Source organism: Lethenteron reissneri, chromosome 39 (genome assembly GCF_015708825.2).
Source record: "Lethenteron reissneri isolate LAM-NWPU_2019-01 chromosome 39, ASM1570882v1, whole genome shotgun sequence".
In the NCBI taxonomy this organism is placed as follows: Eukaryota; Metazoa; Chordata; class Hyperoartia; order Petromyzontiformes; family Petromyzontidae; genus Lethenteron; species Lethenteron reissneri.
In genome coordinates, this window is record NC_083817.1 from 8,328,990 (window position 1) to 8,344,754 (window position 15,765).

The window sequence follows — 15,765 nt, forward strand, 5'->3', positions numbered from 1 at the left end:
ACAGGGCGGCCCAAGGTGTCGCGGTACAAATGCGGCACCGGCCGACGCAGCTGCCAGGGCCCACGCTCAGCGTTGACCACCCCAACCCCCCCCCCGCCGCCCCTCCCCTAATCGCCCTCCGCAGCGAAGCGTTGCCAAACAGGGCCACGCCGCTGGCAAGGCACGGCCGCGTGCTCGCGAGCGAGTCATTGATTGAGGCCTGTGTCTTCGCCTGTCACCTGCAGGACACCTCAGCTTCCAGGATATCTTCGTAACCTCCGGAGTCTTCAGCGTCACAGAGCTGGTGCGGGTGTCGAGAAGTGAGTACGACGGCCGCATCATTTTCACGACTCGCTCCATCCGTCCGTCCTTAGTTTTGTTGGTGGAACGGCGAGTCTCAGCTCGGCGCCTCTCATAGCTTGTGTGCGCGAGCAAGTCCGCGTTCAGTTTTCTGTACTTCTTTTCGTTCATCTTCTTGTTTCTTTCGGTAAAGTCACGTAGAAGGGAAGTAATAAAATAATAAAAATAAAACATAATAAAACAATTCTCACGACGTTTCGGCTACAACGCAAGCAGCCGTCCTCAGGTGAAGAATGAGACACTACCAAACTAGGAGCTTATATATAAGCTGCATTGGGGGTTGAAGAGCGCCTTAACAAAAAGAATGTGCATGTGAAGAGGGATTTAGCATATTCATGGAAAATGCGTAGGCGTTGGGCGGGGGGGTGTCAAAGTCATATTATGCCCATGCATTATGCAGGATCAGCAGCAACCAAGGGGGGTGCAGGGATTAGCAGTAACAAAGGAAAGGAATGTTAATGATATGTAGCTGCAGTTACTCAACAACCACGTAGAAAACTAAAGTATAAACTACATAAAAAACTAAAGTATAAACTGCATCGCACCATCAGTATACTTACTATACTCTATAATAAGCTGAGTTACTAACAGCAAGTAATACATTACAATTTTACCTCGTAAAAATTCTATAATATGCTTCCATCTAAACCTTATTCTCTTACATCACACGAGCATATACCGTACTATATACTGCCATAGATAAACCCAACATTAAATTATATACTGTATTGCTGTAAACCAACCTATATCTTATACATTTAATATCACACTATGTATTATTCTACACACCCTAATGTGTATCGAAATGGTTTATTACGTCCTTCCAATGATTGCTGAGCCAGAATCCATCTTCTCGGTTAAAGTTGTCTCTGTGTTTGTATATGTGGATCGCCTCATGAACGAATCTCTCATGATAGCCAGATGGCTTGCAGAGAACCTCTGTCTTGGAGAAGTCAATATCATGTGAGCCCACTGAGTTGTAACAGTGATCTGCCACGGCTGAGGTGTTAGTCCTACCGTGTTTCAGGTCAGCTTTATGTTCACGGATGCGGTCCGAGACATGTCGTTTGGTTTCCCCAATGTAACTGCTACCACAGAGGCAACTTAGTTTGTAGACGCCAGGGTACTGTATGTCTGGAACCACATCTTTTACAGACGGTACCAGATCACGGATTTTATGTACTGTGTTGAATCGGACCTGGATCTTGTGTTTAATCAGGATTTTGGAGATCTTTTTTGTGACCCCAGCAATGTAGGGTAATGTTGGAAGGACGTAATAAACCATTTCGATACACATTAGGGTGTGTAGAATAATACATAGTGTGATATTAAATGTATAAGATATAGGTTGGTTTACAGCAATACAGTATATAATTTAATGTTGGGTTTATCTATGGCAGTATATAGTACGGTATATGCTCGTGTGATGTAAGAGAATAAGGTTTAGATGGAAGCATATTATAGAATTTTTACGAGGTAAAATTGTAATGTATTACTTGCTGTTAGTAACTCAGCTTATTATAGAGTATAGTAAGTATACTGATGGTGCGATGCAGTTAATACTTTAGTTTTTTATGTAGTTTATACTTTAGTTTTCTACGTGGTTGTTGAGTAACTGCAGCTACATATCATTAACATTCCTTTCCTTTGTTACTGCTAATCCCTGCACCCCCCTTGGTTGCTGCTGATCCTGCATAATGCATGGGCATAATATGACTTTGACACCCCCCCGCCCAACGCCTACGCATTTTCCATGAATATGCTAAATCCCTCTTCACATGCACATTCTTTTTGTTAAGGCGCTCTTCAACCCCCAATGCAGCTTATATATAAGCTCCTAGTTTGGTAGTGTCTCATTCTTCACCTGAGGACGGCTGCTTGCGTTGTAGCCGAAACGTCGTGAGAATTGTTTTATTATGTTTTATTTTTATTATTTTATTACTTCCCTTCTACGTGACTTTACCGAAAGAAACAAGAAGATGAATCCCTGCAGTCACGAAAGCTTTAAATCGAAATTCTTTTCGTTCGTGCACGTATTTAATCATCGTCATCATCATCATCGTCGTCATCATCAGCCGTGGTCTATTCACTGCTGGTACATGCTTTCTCATGACGTGGTGATGCCACAACCTCATCTCACTGCCGCACGCGAACGACTGTGATCCTGCGGGGGCCGGCATTCCCGTCACCACTTTCATGTCCGTCGCCTGCATCGTTCCCGACCGCCGACTCGGCCCGCCAACAAGTCACCACGCGACGCCACCGATTTAGCATTGTGTCCGCGACGCACGCTTGTTTATTAATTCGAATCCTTTATTGAATGCCAGGTTAGGGCACTTGGATAACAACAACAACAACAGTAAAACATCGCCAAACATCACTCGCTTGCCAGGGAGGCATTTGGAGGGGGGAAGAGACAAAAAAAAACCCGATGTGAATCCAAGAACAAATGCAACTGGCTATGAAATGCGTGCAACATTTTAAAAATGTACGAGTAAAACCGGGCTTTGGTTGTAATCTCTGAACATAATTAACTTGCATAAGCCAGGCCGGGACATCTGCTGTCTCACATGAGGCGTGGGTGGTGCTCTATAAATGATTTGGTAATGTTGTTGCTGCTGCTGTGTGTTGGCAGTGGTGCACAAGCACAATTAACAACAACACGCTCGACGCATTCATCGGTAACACTTGCAAAGGAAAACATATATATATAAACCCGTCAACGTTTTGGACAATGGTTCTTCTTCATAGCTGATGAATAGAGAGGCCAGAGAAATAGAGTGGATGATCAGGAGTGGGACCCTGCACTGAACACCGCGAGGTGTGATGAGAATTACATTGCAGTTATTTAAATCGGCATATGAATAGTTACACTATTTAATAGCTGTTGAGTACCAGACACACCCCTTCAGTCGTGAAAGCTATCACCAAATAAACTTAATTTATGATGAAATGTTGAAAGTAAAATTGCGAAATGTTTCTGGCACAATGCATCGTCAATGTCCTCGCATCCGATCTTTTTGCGTCCACCGCCTGTTCCCCGGTCCCCAGCGAGGTCGGATGATTGTACTCTCCGTTGTGTATAAATCCTGGAATACTCTCCCTGACCCGGATTTGAACTCGAGCCCTCTGGGCCGCACTGACCGCGAGGCGAGCGCTCTCACGATGTTTGCTCCGACAGCGCCGATCGCGAGCGGAACCGGTCCCAATTTCCCCGTGGAAATGGAGAGCCAGTCCTACTACAGCATGAGCCCCGGCGCCGCCATGAGGAGGTCTCTGCCCAGCACTTCTTCTGCCGGGTGAGTGGACCACCCCGTCATCCTCATCCTCCTCCTGCTCCACCTCATCCTCCACCCGCTCCCCCCCCTCCTCGCCCGACCTCCCTCCCCCTCATTATCATCTCCTTCATCCCTATTCTTCCTTCTTTCCCTTCTCCCCAACTGCTGCTTCCACCTTCTCCTCACTGCTCCCTCCCCCCTCCCACTCCACCATCTCCTGCTGCTCCTCCATCATCTTCAGCTTCCTCGCCCTCCATCCGCTACTCCTCCCACCTCCTTTAACACCCCCGCCCCCGCCGACCCCCCGCCCCATCCATTCAGCGTCACCTCGTGGCAACAAGGTTGAGGCTGCCGGAGCGACCCGTGTGATGCGTCCGTCGTGTATTCTGCTCCAAGGCCTTCGCCCCCCCCCCCTCCAGTTTTAGATGCGGAAAGAACGGGGGCGCCCGACATTGTTTGTGGCGACATTGTTTGACCGTACGTCAGAGGTCGCAAACGGGTTTTGATTCCTTACCCGTACCCAGCCGCACCAGAGTCGCAAACGGGTACCCGTACCCGTACCCGGCCAGTACCCATACCCTACCCGTACCCGGCCAGGTACGGGTAGGGTACGGGTATCGGGTACCCGATTGCGACCTCTGGGATGAAGCCACGTTGCAGGCGCGGGTGGGTTGATTCTAGGAGCTTGAATTGTGAGAAGAGACAAGACGTTGGGAAATGAGTGACAAACGGTGACTCACCAGTGACTCACGGCGTACCCGGCCGCACCAGGGTCGCAAACGGGTACCCGTACCCGGTCGGGTACGGGTGGCCGGGTATCGGGTAGGGTACGGGTATCGGGTACCCGATTGCGACCTCTGCCGTACGTCTTTTTGAAGGGGGGGGCAGCCCCCTCCAGTAGCCCCCCTCCAGCCCCGCTAACGCTACGGGGCCGGTTGTAGGGATGCCGTAGAAATTTGGTCTGCGGGTAGATTTGGTCCACTGGCTGAATTGAGTCCGTCCGTGCCCTGCTCCCATGTGTTTTTATATTGCTTGTTGTTGTGACGTTCTGACCCCGTTCCCCCTACTGGACGTCTGTGAAATAGAGCTTCATAGCTCGTCGGATTCCCCCAGCATGAATACAATATTCTGATTCTGGATTGCATCTATCTGTGCAGGGTGTTGAGTGCCATTCGCTCTCTGGGTGCTCTGCTTTTCTCCCACGTCAAATCTAAACATTCATTCGTCAAATTGGCCAAAGCAAACTTAATGCAGGACCCTGCTGAGAAAGGAGTCTTGAGACTCGGCGAGGCTTTCAATTTGGAAAATAATTGGCATGAGGTTTGAGGTGGCTACAAAACCTCCGCCTTGGAGGCTTTCAGTCTCAAGTGAGGCGTGCATGTGGATTAATGAAGTGGCATGTGAAGGCAGTGACTTCATCAGTATCACCATCGCTCTCTCCATCAGGCTTGCGCATATAGTCCGTGTATCTTGCCAGGAGAACTGTTAGTTCAAGCAAGCAAGATGAGACACTGTACGTGTGTATGTTGAACTTCTTTCGCACCGTACGTATCCAACTGTGCTAATCGGAGGTGCGGAGGAAGGACAATAAACGAAACACAAAAAGTCGTTCTAGATAAATTAGTTTTCAATGTAGATTTAGTAGCGCATACCTCCTGTGGCTTCCGTAATATCGGAAAGAAAGAGCGTTCCAGGCGGCCGCAGAAGCGCGCACCTGATAACGATGCGGTGATCGTCCTTGTTTGATGGCTAGCCTAAAGCCGCTGCTGCTACGAGGATGACCCGACACTGAATTTAGAAGCCGGTCCAGAGTTTTCTCGTAATAAACCATTGCTGCTGCTTCTGCAAACAAAATAATAAGGAAAAAAATGCTCCCAAAAGGCCATGCGGCGGATGGGATGTGCTAACAAAAATCTAAGCATGTTTACTTACTTATTTGTTATGTGCAGACAGAGAGAGAGATATGGGCAGGAGGAGGGAGCTCCCAGGCAGGGTGCCTCATCGACGCGCGTCTCCGTCCAGTCGTCCATTAGTCCACCTGCACGCCATAATCGCCCGAGACCTGGGTGGGGTGGGAGGGGGCGGCGGCGGCGGCGGCGGCGGTGGCGGTGGTGGTGGGGAAGAGAAAAAAAAAACCAAAGTGCCACTGTGTTCTGTCCAATTCTCTCTTCTGCCCAATTCTGTCCCCTGCACTACTCGGTTGACCAAGTTCAAGGCACAAGCCTTGTTACACGTGGGACACAACGATGTACGTTCCAGATGCGTGCGTAATATATCTTCCACACTGACAGAACAGAGCATTTTTTTCGCCGAAGCTCATGGTCGCCTACGAAATGTCGTTCTCTTTCTGTGTTTTTCGCTGATTTTTGCATCGTTATTGATTTGCTATTATTATTCCCGACTTAAAGCTTTCGAGACTGCAGGAATTCATATTCTCTGGGGCTTTCGGTAAATTCACGTAGATAGGTGAAAAGAAAATAACAAAAAACCACGACGTTTCGATCGCAACACAAGCGGTCGTTATCAGGAAAAGGGGGTTAGCCTCTAAAGGCAAACTGTTTATAAAGGTCTAGAGATGGGCGTAGCCCAAGTGTGTCAGCAGCATGGGCGGGGCAGCTAATGTTAATGTAGGTGGTAGGCAGCGACCGCGATGGTGGTGGGTTTTACACCCAAATCTTATTATTCCGTTTGATAATTTTGCTGTCGGAGCTAGGGATGAACACTGTCCTTGCCAAATTCTCAATTCGTCGCCGTTGGATGGAGACAACGGCTGTCGCACCCGGCTCAGTTGGGCTATCTGGATGAGAAGTGTCCCAATAGATGAAGGCCGATAGACCCTCGGAGGTGATCAAAGCTGCAATTGGCATCGGGGGAACAGCACTCGTTCTACAAGCGATTGAGGTGGGAGTGGGGGGGGCAGTGGGCAGCTGATAAAGCAACAGATGAGCGGGGCATTGAAGAAGCGACGTGAAACTGGAACGTCTTGAGATGCTGTCGAGTGGAGGCAATGAAACAGACACGTGGAGGTTCCACAGCAGGATCGGGAGGAGAGGAGTCTTAAGTGGAACGGTTCGGAGAAAGGGGCGAACGCTCTGGCCTGGGGATATCGTCAGCGGGGGCAGGGGGGGGGCGCGGGAGGGTGAAGCCGCTCTCACCGAAGCTCTTGATAAGGAAGGAGAAAGAGTAGACGAACGACCGGGCCCCGCGACGTTCCGTCGCGACACGGGATTCGCCGGCGTAAAGCGCGAGCGCCGCTCCACAGGCTAGACGCGGCCTCCTTGAGGAGGATGCGAGGCCGGCCGCGGGGCCTCGCGACGGCGGCGTGGCTCGCGGTCGCAAGCGGTGACGCGACGCTCCTCCCGGACGCGTGCGCGCGCAGGAGCAAGAGGCACAAGTCGAGCACGTCCCTGGACGAGGACAGCCCCGAGGAAGGCTTCTACAACCGGTCGCCTGCGAGCAGCAGCCAGTCGAGCGGCTGGCACAACGACGTGGAGTCTGGTGAGTGGTTGCGCGCTCGCGTGCGTACGTGCGCGTGCGTGGGGAAGTGTGTGTCGTGGAGCGGTTAGCGCGCTGCGCTACGAACCTGGCGACCCGGGTTCCATTCCCGCTCACGGCCAACTCCAGTGACGATTATCTGAACCGGTCCTGGGCCTCCCCTAGGTCGACTCAGCCTTAAATGAGTACCTGGTGCGGTGTGTAAACATCGCCACTGGGGAGACAAAGGCGGTCGGGCGTGGTGCTGGCCACCCACCCCCTCGTTCGTGTACCGTTTCGGCCTTTATAGGTGCTTGCTAACAGCACTTGCCCCTACAGTCTATTAAGGCTATACGGGGGATCTTTGTCGTGGAGCGGTTGGAGCGCTGCGCTACGAATCCGTCGGGCCGAGTTCGATTCCCGCCTCACGGCCAACACCAGCGACGATTATCTGAACGAGTCCTGGGCCTCCCCTAGGTCGAATCGGCATCAAATGAGTACCTGGTGCGGTGTGTGTAAACATCGCCACAAGGGAGACAAAGGCGGCCGGGCGTGGTGCTGGCCTTAGTAGGTTCTCGCTAGCAGCACTTGCCCATGGTTTGTTCAAGGCTGTACGGGGAGATCTTTGCATTTGTCAAAGGTGCCTGTGCTCGCATCAGTTTATCATTGCGGTTCTAAGTGTTGCTAACCAAATCGTCGTTTGTAATTTTGAGTCAAGCGCCCCAACTGCGGTGCCACCTGGCCAGCTTGCTCCCTCCACGCAATCGGCATGCTCGTCGCTGCACATTCAGGGGTTTTCCACTCCCGGGTGGTAATGCGCGCTGCAGGTGGACGCATTGACAATTGGGCCACAATGGCAGCGTGTGGCGGCGGTGGTGGCTGTCTATGTGAGCCCATCTGTGTGAGTCTGTGGATCTCTGTGTGAGTCTATGGGTCTATGTGTGAGTGTATGGGTCTATGTGATAGCCTATGGGTATCTGTGTGAGTCTATAGATCTCTGTGTGAAGCTCTGGGTCTCTGTGTGAGTCTATGTGTATCTGTGTGAGTCTATGTGTCTCTGTGAGCCTGTTGATCTTGCTGTGAGTCTATGGGTCTCTGTGAGAGTTTAAGGGTCTCCGCGTGAGTCTATGGGTCTCTGTGAGAGTTTAAGGGTCTCCGCGTGAGTCTATGGGTCTCTGTGAGAGTTTTAGGGTCTCCGCGTGAGTCTATGGGTCTCTGTGAGAGTTTAAGGGTCTCTGCGTGAGTTTATGGGTCTCTGTGAGTCTACGAGTCTTTGCGTCTCTATGCGAGAAAGTGCTGTTGGATGAATCCACCTTTCACGTGAGACTGGAAAACCCGAGGCGGACTCTGTTGCCTCCTCCACCTGGAGCTATGAACCGCCACTGGTGTGCAAGATAATCCAAATCCAGCATTGGACGGGTTCCAGAAACTAAATATTAACTATCCCTGCATGACTTCCTCACCAAAATCCATTATAAAAGGCAATGAATTTTCAATGGGCTGTTGCCAGGATAAAGATTCCCCCTTTTAGTCGCATAGACTGTTAATAAGGGTGTTTGTCAGCGAGCACCTATGAAGGCCTGCACAGACGCACACAAAACGATCAAGGTTAACCAAAGACGATCACAGCATCGTGCGCCTTCACATGCGCTCCTGCGGCCGTCTGGAATGTTCTTCCTTCCGATATTAGGAAGCCGCCGGAGCTCTGGAGCTCCTCATGCACTTTTAAATCATCGAGATTGAAAACTCATTTCTTTAGAACTGCTCTTTGTGTTTAGCGCGTTGTCCTTCCCCCGCACCTCCGATTAACGCGGTTGGCTACGTACGGTGGTGAAGGAAGTTCAGCCTACACACGTAGACACAAAGGGGGTGGCGGTGTTTCCAATAGCTCGTCTGGCCCCGTCTGTCTCTCTGAACGCCGATGTTTTCACAGCATCAGGTTCTCTCATTCATGGCTAAGCCAACTTAGAGGAGGCCCAGGACAGGTTCTATTTGGCAACCAGTGTTAGCCATGGTTGGGAATAGGACTTTGGTCACCAGGTTCAAAGCAAAGTGGCGTAACCACTGTGCCACCGCTCCCTCCTCCCAACAACAACAACCGCCGTTCGCCACTAAGTGGCAGCGACGTCGCCACGGAACTCGTGCCAGGATAGGTGCACCTTGAAGGGGGCGGGGGTCTTTAGCAAACGCATGCACACCCCAAGCTCAGTACCACCAGGACATACCAGGGGTGCGTTACGCACGCACACATCTTGCATATGTCCATCCACACTCATGCGCGCACGTGCAAATACGCGTAGACAAAGATCCTCAGGCAGAGGAGGCGTCCTCAGGCAGTAGAAGATGCCCCCAGCGTGGGTCGCAAAGGAGAAAGGAGCAGCGCTCGCCGCGGCTATGCAGAAAGAGCAGCTTTTAAGATCATCTCTCGCTCATTGAGCCGTGAAAACCACGACATCAACACGATGATGATGATGATCATCATGATGCTGTTGACGATGACACTGCTGTTAATGATAATAATCATGCTGATATTTATGATAATGCCGATATCACTGATACGGCTACTGCTGACGATGATGGTGGTGACGATGATGGTGGTGACGATGATGGTGGTGACGATGATGGTGACGATGATGGTGACGATGATGGTGACGATGATGGTGATGATGATGATGACGATGATGATGCTGATTATGATGGTGATTATGATGGTGATGTTCTTGTGCATGTGGCACCTGGACAGGTGGCTCCCACCCCGCGTCCTCAGCGCTTCACTTCCCGAGTTCGCCCATCATTCAGAACCCGCCGTACCCGTTCTCGGCGCACGCCCACACGGCGATCCGCTACCACCCGCCGCACCCACCGCCCCACGACCCCCTCAAGGACTTCGTGCAGCTCGTGTGCCCTGAAGGGCAGCAGGGCAGCCACGTGGGCTTCCTCAACGTGAGTACCGACAATCTCGCCCGCTCATCGACACGATCCACCGATCGCTCGCTCACCCGCTCACTCACTTGCTCGATCGCTCGCCTGCTCATCGACCGATCGCACGCTCGCACACTCCCTCGATCGCTCGCCCGCTTGCCCACTCGCTCGCTCGCTCGCTCGCTCGCTCACCCAACTCACCCGCTCGCTCTATAGCTCGCCCGCTCTCAACCGTTTGCTCGTGCTCACTTGCTCACGTTCATAGAACAGGGCACTAACCAACCAATGTGCATAGGTATATGTGCATATGAAAGTGAGCACCCGGTGCGGTGTGTAAACATCACCACTAGGGAGACAAAGGCGACTGGGCGTGGTGCTTGCCACTAACCCCATAGCATAGTGTGCCGTGTGGCCTTCATAGGTGTTAGTCGCAAACAGCACTTGCCCCAACAGTCTGTTAAGGTTATACGGAGAATCTTAGTGTCTGATATATCACACGTGTATATGTATATCTAACGAACAACAAAGATCACGCCGATTGGCTTGACAGACTGTTGGGGCAAATGCTGCTAGCGAGCCATCGACTACGAAGCCGGCACGGCACACGAGGTGGTGGGTGGCCAACAATGGGCCCGGCCGTCTTTGTCTCCCGAGTGGCGATGTTTATACACCGCACTCAGTACTCATTTGAAGCTGAGTCGACCTAATGGAGGCCCAGGACGGGGTTCAGATAATCATCACTGATGTTGGACGTGAGTGGGAATTGCACTCGGCATCGCCGGATTTGTAGTGCAGCACACTAACCGCAACACACACATATCATTTTCCATAGGGGGAAATTTTCCAGGAAACTGGGTCAAAATAAATGGTATCCAGTACCGCAACGCCTCCGAAAGTGTTTTCTGCTCCGTTCTAGTAAACAACGTTCATACGCCCACCCGCCCACTCACCCACCCACTCGCCCGCCCGCCCGTCCACTCACCCGCCCACTCGCCTGCCCGCCCACCCGCCCACTCACCCACCCACCCACCTGCTCGCCCACCCACCTGCCCACCCACCCGCTCGCTCGTCCGTCCGCTCGCTCGCTCACCCACCCACCTGCTCACCCACCCGCTCGCCTGATCACCCACCTGCTCACTCGCTCACCCACCCACCTGCTCACCCACCCGCTCGCCTGATCACCCGCCCACTCGCTCGCCCGTCAACTCGCGCCGTGCCCAGCGACGGTAAAGCGTTGCACTCTTTTTCGCCAGAACCAAGGGGAGTCTGGCTATGCAGATTCCCGCCGAAAGGTATAAAAACAAAAAACCACACCGCCGCCCTCCAAGTCCCTCCCTCCCATTTCCTGCCGCCCCGACCTCCTCAGAGCAAAGAAGGGGAAGGGAAAAAAAACTCTGCTCTGATGTATTGATTTTGTTACTGCAGTCGTGGTGTATTATTTCCAACCCGCTAATAGCGTTGCTCAAATATTACGCGAGGCATATTTCACATCGGCCCGAAAAATATGCCCGCGGCAACGAGAATGTGTTGCTGAATACAATTATAATAATTACTGTGGCGGTCATAATTTGCGGGCCTTTGTCCATCCACTGCTGGATGAAGGATTACACTCTCTCATGTACTGTACCGGTGTAGATGGTGCGCTTGCTAACAGAACTTACCCCAACAGAATATAAGGCTAGAGAGGTCTGTGTATGTTATTTTGTGTGCGTGTGTGCACACCGAGTGTATTCACGTGTTGACAATTTGAAATGTGTACATGTTTTAGTTTTGATCACAGTTGTTGCATACAAGGCCCTAAGGCCAGAAAACGAATACGAAGAGCAGATCCCCAATAACACGTCCACCTGGGTGGGTGGCTCAGTGGTCGAGCGAGGAGCTCGCGATCGGAAGGTTGCAAGTTCAAATCCTGGTTCGGGGGGTGTGGTTGACCCTCCCCTCCCAGTACATCATCCCACTGGGGGTCCATAAAATTAGTACCACTTTGTGGAGAAAGTCCACGGTGGTTGTCGACCGTGGGTTCAGGGCTGGGGGAATCCAATGAGCTGTGAAGATCTTCTCCACCGATCTCTGGTAGGGCCGGGTCAGCAGGTTACAATAACAACAACAATGAATAAATAAATAATAAAGGGTACAAGAGCGAGATAGAAAAAAAGTTCAACAAGTCACAAATAAGTAAAAATAAACATGCAAATATAAATAAAAGCGTGGAAGTACAAATTGCGCTCATACATGAAATTCCTGCAGATTTGTCAAGACCAAATGCAATCTTGTGCAAGGTGGCAAATAAATAAATAAATGCACACGGGCCCAATGTTCGTAGGGGGCCTAGCACTGGGCGGGGCGGGGGGGGGGGCAGTGGCATTCATCTCCTTGCACCAGGGCCCATGCCACCCGCGCTCCCACACTGGGCACATGCTGCTCATGGCTGGCTGAGCGCTTGCAAGGCTGACGGAGAACTGGTGGCAAGATGTTGACGACCTCGCCTGGTATACAGGAGGTCGTGGGTTTGATCCTGACCCTGACGCCAGTATGTTTGGGGAGTTTGCGTGTCTCTCCCCGGGTCCTCCCCTCCACACTGCGATAAATTTGCCCGCGATAAGCCACTTTGTTTGGGCTACCATTTGTGGCCAGTTCGCTTCTGAAAATAGCTCTGTAGCTCAGTGGGCCTTTCCTGGTAAGATAAATAAAATTGTAAAAAAAAATTGTTTTACGCACTATGCCTGGGATGTGCTGCGCCAACCATACACCCTCGGAGTGGCGACCGACGCTTTGCGAGTCCGCGAAGCTCAGGGAGAAACGTGAATCTGAGTTGCTTCACCGGGACGGTTCACCGCGGTCACAGGCGGGGTGGACCACCGGCACTCAGGTCGTTGTTTTGGTCGAGTTCGATGCAACATGGGAGCCCAAAGAGGGTTTGGCCGTGTGCATCGAGAACTACAAACTCAGAGATGCATTGGTTGTTGGTGGGAAAACAATATCTTGCAGGAGTTGTTTGAGATTGCTTTGGGCTGTAAATGGGAACAATGAGCTCCTCCCCCTTCATGTGCAAAGTACTCCAGGAGAACTTTATTAATCTTATAAACTAAAGTGCAGTAACTTCATCTCGTATGAATTGATTCCATTATCCCGGCTCAAGCGCTTGACCTTGCCAAGTGCCCGCTCCCCTCCCCCCTGCAAAGCTCGGCTCCTCGGCTATCGGCTCAAGTGGTTTCAATTGATCTCGGTCACTCGCTCACCCTCCTCCTCCTCCACCACCACCACTGCCGGCCGCCGGCAGCAGCAGCGGCGGTTCGGCAGCCCTCACCGCCAACGCTCGCACGTGTCGGCTTACACACTGAAACACGCGCAGGGCTTCACGTTTCACTGCGAGGCAACGTCATACCCACCCCACCCCTCACCTCCCCACCCACCCTGCACCAACACCGCCACCAACGCCGCCATCGCCACCACCCTCCGTTGAGCGTCGCCGGCGTTGCCTGGTGGGGCCAGCGGTGCTGGTGCTAGGCCCCATTGGAGCAGAAATTATTTTGGATTGGGCGGGGGGGGGGGGGGTCCCTGGGGGGGGCCCTTTTATAAAGTCGCAGCGAGGTGACGCAAGAGATCGAGAACTAATGAGATGAGAGAGACATTCTGCCTAAAATAGAGAGGTGTGGTGACATGGTCTCAGGCTGGTTAGTAAATTATTTCACACAAACATTCGTTTTACAAATTAAATTGCATAATTGCCAGCTGTGAGAATTACAAAGAATATTGGCTGTCACGTGATGACCAGTCTCGTAGCGGAGTGTGTGGGAAACTGCACCCCCTTGCTGCACAGAGGACAAAGCGTTGACTTGAAGGACTTTTTGGGAGAAGTTCCGTGAAAGAGATTCCCTAACGGATTCTTTGTACCGTGGCATGGTGCCGATGGCAGAATTTGGAACGAATTGGTAAAACAAAAGAGACCAATATATACGTAACTTTTGATTTCAATTGCTTATGCCTGGCCCCGAACTGCAAATGTTTTGCACGTGCCATCCCACCACTCCTGCGGCATAGACAAATGGGATTGATGTCAATGAAACAAGTGCAATCGTGATAGGCTGCATTTTTTATTATTAACTAGGCCGATAAAATGTAATTCTCTAATGTACACGCGTGGGGGGGGGGGGGGAAGTGTCAATCCTTAGGTTAATTTACAATTAACAAAGCGACGACTATAACAATAGCAAAAAGCGGTGAGGCATTCAGGATTAACAGCCTTCACTTTATCGAGTACACTAATAAACAATGCCTCAGGCGCGGGGCGGTATTTTTTTTTGCCGCGTGTGACCTCCGCCTCGCGATCCATTGATTATTTGGCCGCGCATGTGAATGGTAATTGAGTTTCGACCACGTCTGCAAAAGATTCAATCTCCAATTCACATGCCCGACGCACGCGCCAGCATTCCCTCCACGTGACGTTCATATTAAAGTAAGTGCTGCCCGCTCCCCGTTGCTGTCTTTGCATCGGACGTGCGCGTGACGCCCCCCCCAGTGCAAAATCGCAGAGCCCGCAACGCACGTACGTACGTGTGTACGTGCGTATGTGTACGTACGTGTGTGTGTGTATGTGTACGTGCGTATGTGTACGTACACACACATACGTATGTGTACGTGCGTATGTGTACGTGCGTATGTGTACGTGCGTATGTATACGCACGTGTACGTGCGTATGTGTACGTACACACACGTACGTATGTGTTATGGGGAGCGGTGGTGTAGCGGTTAGCGCGCTGCGCTATGAACCTGGCGACCCGGGTTCGATTCCCGCTCACGGCTAACACCAGTGACGATTATCTGAACCGGTCCTGGGCCTCCCCTAGGTCGACTCAGCCTTAAATGAGTACCTGGTGCGGTGTGTAAACATCGCCACTGGGGAGACAAAGGCGGTCGGGCGTGGTGTTGGCCACCCACCCCCCCGTGTGCCGTGCCGGCCTTCATAGGTGCTCGCTAACAGCACTTGCCCCTACAGTCTGTTAAGGCTATACGGGGGATCTTTGGATCTTTGTGTACATGCGTATGTGTACGTACACACACGTACGTATGTGTACGTACACACACGTACGTATGTGTACGTGCGTATGTGTACGTGCGCATGTGTACGCACGCGACTTCCGAATATTTGTTCAGAGCTTCAAAAACTCCACAAAGGGGCCCATGATAAAAAAAAACATGTTATATAAAGAAAACAAGTCCTGTTCATTCCTATTATCAATTCAATGGGAGAAATTCAACACACTTACTTACCTGCTAATCGGAAGCGCGGGGGCAGGAGAATATTTGCCGCTGGCCGGAGACAACTCGAGGATGGAATTGAGACAATCGTATAAACCAGCAACGAATAATCGTCGTAGTGTTTATATTTCTCCCATTGAATTGATAACAGGAATAAACAGTACTAGTTTTCTTAATATAACATGTTTTTTTTTATCATGGGGCCCCTCTGGAGTTTGTGGAGCTCTGCACAAATATCCGGTTTGCCCCCCTCCCTGCTTCCCACCTAAATGTGCACAGGAGAAGCTGGATACAGAAACACCCCTTGGGAGTAAGGCCACGTGTGTGTGCTTATATTCAACGTAGTGTGGTTATATCAGAATTTCCCCTTTGCCCGCATACACACACCACTCGAGACAAAGCGTGTATTCACCTGCAGCTAACCCCGTCTTCCAGACAAACAATACAATTCAAAGTGACTTCCTGCTGCTGTGGTGGTAATTTGCACATCCCA

At 51.4% G+C, this 15,765-nt stretch overlaps 1 protein-coding gene across 6 annotated transcripts in view; it reads left to right on the plus strand.

The window, feature by feature from the left end:
- Positions 1-15,765, plus strand: part of LOC133351928 (nuclear factor 1 A-type-like) — a 399,089-nt gene that overhangs the window by 336,151 nt on the left and 47,173 nt on the right. For 4 of the 6 annotated variants that reach the window (XM_061567542.1, XM_061567543.1, XM_061567539.1 and 1 more), the window contains exons 4-8: positions 225-299; positions 3,521-3,638; positions 5,827-5,880; positions 6,997-7,115; positions 9,835-10,034. In XM_061567542.1, the coding sequence (XP_061423526.1) occupies positions 225-299; positions 3,521-3,638; positions 5,827-5,880; positions 6,997-7,115; positions 9,835-10,034 (566 nt within the window). The remainder of the gene's footprint in view (positions 1-224; positions 300-3,520; positions 3,639-5,826; positions 5,881-6,996; positions 7,116-9,834; positions 10,035-15,765) is intronic. The other 2 variants (XM_061567537.1, XM_061567541.1) reach the window with 1 other exon arrangement.